The following is a 3,599-nucleotide window of genomic DNA, read 5'->3' on the forward strand; positions in this document are numbered from 1 at the left end:
TTTCATATTTCAACATCTATAATAATACACTATTATAGATGTTGAAATATGATTCTTCACATAAATTATCAGGAGAACGATATAAGGACTGCCATGGCCCTCTTGTTTACTTTCTTTTCCTTACTTAGGAGTGCATGCTTTTACATGTTATCATGTAGCTAAATATAAATTGTATGTATATCTGTATTTTAGTGCATTAGATAACCCAAATATTAGGAAGAAAAAATAATTTGGTTGATTTGTTCGATTAATTTAGATGAAAATTTCAAAATAACAGAACATATTCACAAGGAATACAATCAAGACGACCGTAAAGCCCCCCAAAAAAAAACAATCGCAATGGCACTGGAATCAACTGTGCAATTACAACAGAACGACAGAGAAAAGACGCCTGAAAAGCCAGTTGATAGAGAAAAGGTAAACTAAGGAATATGGTTGTATATCGATTTTATAATGGCAAATAATTCTTGTAGTATATCATTTGCAACATGTTTTCGCGATGTAAATTAATTTACGACTGTTTACGTTTCACTTTTGACTCGAAGGGATATATATTATTTTCAGTGTATGAATAATATAAAAAAGCAATCTACTGCACTTCTGTTTATAAGATTCATTTTACACGGCATACCTCAGTGACTAGAAACTACATGTAGCTATGAAATGTTTTATTACATTCAGCAGCACAGTCGTTTGGCACATTTGGCATGCCTATTATAGTCCAATTATCATAAAATAAGCTCCCCTTGATCATCAAGAGCATAATTACTATCCAGCAACGCTTATTATAAAATATATACAAGGTATATAATTCGCCCTAGCGTATTCCCCCTGGCACAATCAACATTTTGCTCTTGCATTTTTAAAGTGTCCGTACGTCCCGAAATCTTGTGAACGCAACTCCTCTTAAACTGGATGGCAGATTTTGCTTAAACTTCCAGGAATGAACAACCTTAATGTGTAGATGGTAGTAAAGGAAGGAATTTTTGCTGCGACCAAATTTAACAGAATTATGGCCCTTTGTTGATTTTTAGTTTTCAACTTCTGGCACATGTAGTCCAAAAAATATTTGACCTACAGTCATAAGATTGACAGAACAGTGGCATGTGGGGGCATTCGTGTCCTATGGACACATTTCTTGTTTATCATAAATTGCTTATGAGCTGAAAAGTTTATTAAAATATTACTTTATATCTTGATTGTTAAAAGAAATTATAAATATGTTTATAGTATTTCCTATCTGTTTTAGACCTGCCCACTTCTTTTGAGAGTGTTCTACAACACTGGAAGACATAGTCCACTAAATGAGTATGCTAGAGGAAATGTTCCATCAAATGAACTTCAGATATATACCTGGTTTGTTGTTTAATTTAATAAATCTTTCCACTGTTTCTTAAGTGTGCATTTTCTAGAAGCAGTTATTTATATTTCTCTCTGCTATTAGACCTTCCAGGCCACTTTTCTTGTTTTCCTTAATATATGCATATGTTCATGTAGTTATTAGAATATTAGGGGTGCCCGTGGCCAAATGGTTAATGTCGCTTGCCACTTGCTGCTGTAGGCCAAAGTCACGTCAGCGTCTCGGACTTCTTTCATGAGAAAAAGCTATCCAGCTTACTTAGACACCTGAGGTCTTCCTTTCTATTAGTTACTCTTAAATTCCCAATCTTTGACTTTTTCCCAATTAGCTTTACTTAGATGATCTGAAAAGCTATGATACATTTTATAGGTTGGATGCATCACTTAAAGAGCTGACCAGTTTGGTTAAAGAAGTGAATCCTGATGCACGCAGAAAAGGAACTTTCTTTGACTTCTCAATCGTATACCCAGACTCGAGAGCCCCAACCTATAGAATGAGAGAAATTGGCACAACTTGCTCAGGACATAGAGGAGCTGATGATACTGTTAGTTTAGCATCAAAGAAATTTGTGATCGGAGATTATATTGACATTGCCATAACACCACCTAGAGGACCAATGCGACCAGGAAATATGGGGAGACGTGCAAGACCATACTGATTCATTCATTGTCAAGTTTCATTTCTGTACAGTATATTTCTTTCATAACATAGGTCATTATAACTTTATTTTTATGTTTTTTACATGTTACTTACTGAAATTAAGTCAAATAACACACATGTGTAGTAATTTGTATGAGTAATGTTTGCAGCAAACTAATGGGATTCTGTATGTGAAAATTATGATTTGTGATAAGCAATCTTGTTTTATTCAAGATAACTTAATTATGTTATTTCAGATGTTCATTTCAAAAGTTTTATTGATGATGTCTTAACCATACGCCTTTAGAGATCTTTTGAAATAGATATATGTTCACCTTTTTGCAAAGCTTGTTTTAAAATTTAATACATGTATGTACAATCATGGTAATTGTAAACAAAAAATATGGAAATAAAATTATAGAAAATTAGCAGTGAAAATGTTTTCAATTTTGTATTGCAGAATTTAGATAATGTGTGTCTATCTGTCAAACTTGGGTGTATTACATGCTTAATTTAATGCATCTCATTATATTAAATAAATTTACTTATACATGTATCACCATACAAAACACAACAGTTGATTAAATCAACCATGTTGATTGTTCAGAATTGCCTGTCATTTTAGGAATATTAATAAATAAAGTTGGTATACTACAACATATGATAATTCCACAAATGGTACTTAGTACTTACATACAAAGTAATGCATTTATAAATGATGGCAAATGCAACAGTTAAAAGAAGGGTAAAAAGCAACATTATGTTTTCTTTAATATTTCTTTTTTATTGTGTCGCCTTGAAAAAGGCGACATATAGGAGTTACTTTTGTCGGCGGCATCCACGTCCCCTTAAGCTTGTCCGGAGCATAAGTCAGTCATTATAAGTCGGATTGACTTCAAACTTGGTATGCATGCTTCTTATAATGACCCGATGTGCAATGCACAAGAACCGGTACTCTGCACTCTTTAATTTTTGAGTTATTGCCCTTTGTTAATTTTCATACTTTATTTTTTTAGGATGATAGATCTCATTAAGAAGAAGTCCTTTGCACAAGAACCAGTACTCTGCATTTCTTAGTTTTTTGAGTTATTGCCCTTTGTTAATTTTTATACTTGATTTTTGTCCAGGCCATTTCTCCTAAAGTATAAAAGCTATGGTCTTTAAACTTCATAGGATGATGGATCTCAGTAAGAAAAATGCAGTGTACAAGAACTGGTACTCTGCACTTCTTTATTTTCTTCATTTTTTTCCTGGCCATAAATTCTTATAAACTATATTGTTCACAAGGCGACACATCCGACTCGCGGAGTTCTAGTTGGAGTTTAAAGAATAGATGAAAATTTGTAAAATCAGAAATCATTGTACAAATGTTGAAAAATAAATACTAAATTTTTGAGGTCCAAGTGTTGTGTAATCTGACTTGAACTCAGATCATCTAATGTTTACATATATTGCATTAATCAAATTGAGTGTTATGACTCTTGCCATAGTACATGATGTATATTCAGCTTATCATTACTCTACATTCAACCATAACAACAATTAAGGATGAAGGGCATAATGACTCACTGAACTAAGAAATAAACAAATATTATCTTTG

General features: G+C 32.8%; 1 protein-coding gene across 1 annotated transcript; it reads left to right on the forward strand.

The window, feature by feature from the left end:
- Window positions 1-261: 261 nt before the first annotated feature.
- Window positions 262-2,427, forward strand: LOC132727308 (histone deacetylase complex subunit SAP18-like). Its single transcript, XM_060712739.1, has 3 exons — window positions 262-417; window positions 1,250-1,356; window positions 1,730-2,427. Exons 1-3 carry the CDS (start codon window positions 340-342, stop codon window positions 2,016-2,018), a joined length of 474 nt encoding a protein of 157 aa, XP_060568722.1. The 5' UTR covers window positions 262-339; the 3' UTR covers window positions 2,019-2,427.
- Window positions 2,428-3,599: the final 1,172 nt, after the last annotated feature.

Source organism: Ruditapes philippinarum, unplaced genomic scaffold (genome assembly GCF_026571515.1).
Source record: "Ruditapes philippinarum isolate M1 unplaced genomic scaffold, ASM2657151v2 ctg862_1_1_1_1, whole genome shotgun sequence".
Taxonomy (NCBI): Eukaryota; Metazoa; Mollusca; class Bivalvia; order Venerida; family Veneridae; genus Ruditapes; species Ruditapes philippinarum.

Coding starts and splice junctions, on each gene's coding strand:
- LOC132727308 (XM_060712739.1), top strand. CDS start 340: ATGGCACTGGAATCAACTGTGCAATTACAACAGAACGACAGAGAAAAG. Junction 418..1,249: donor AGCCAGTTGATAGAGAAAAG/GTAAACTAAGGA, acceptor TATCTGTTTTAG/ACCTGCCCACTTCTTTTGAG. Junction 1,357..1,729: donor GAACTTCAGATATATACCTG/GTTTGTTGTTTA, acceptor TACATTTTATAG/GTTGGATGCATCACTTAAAG.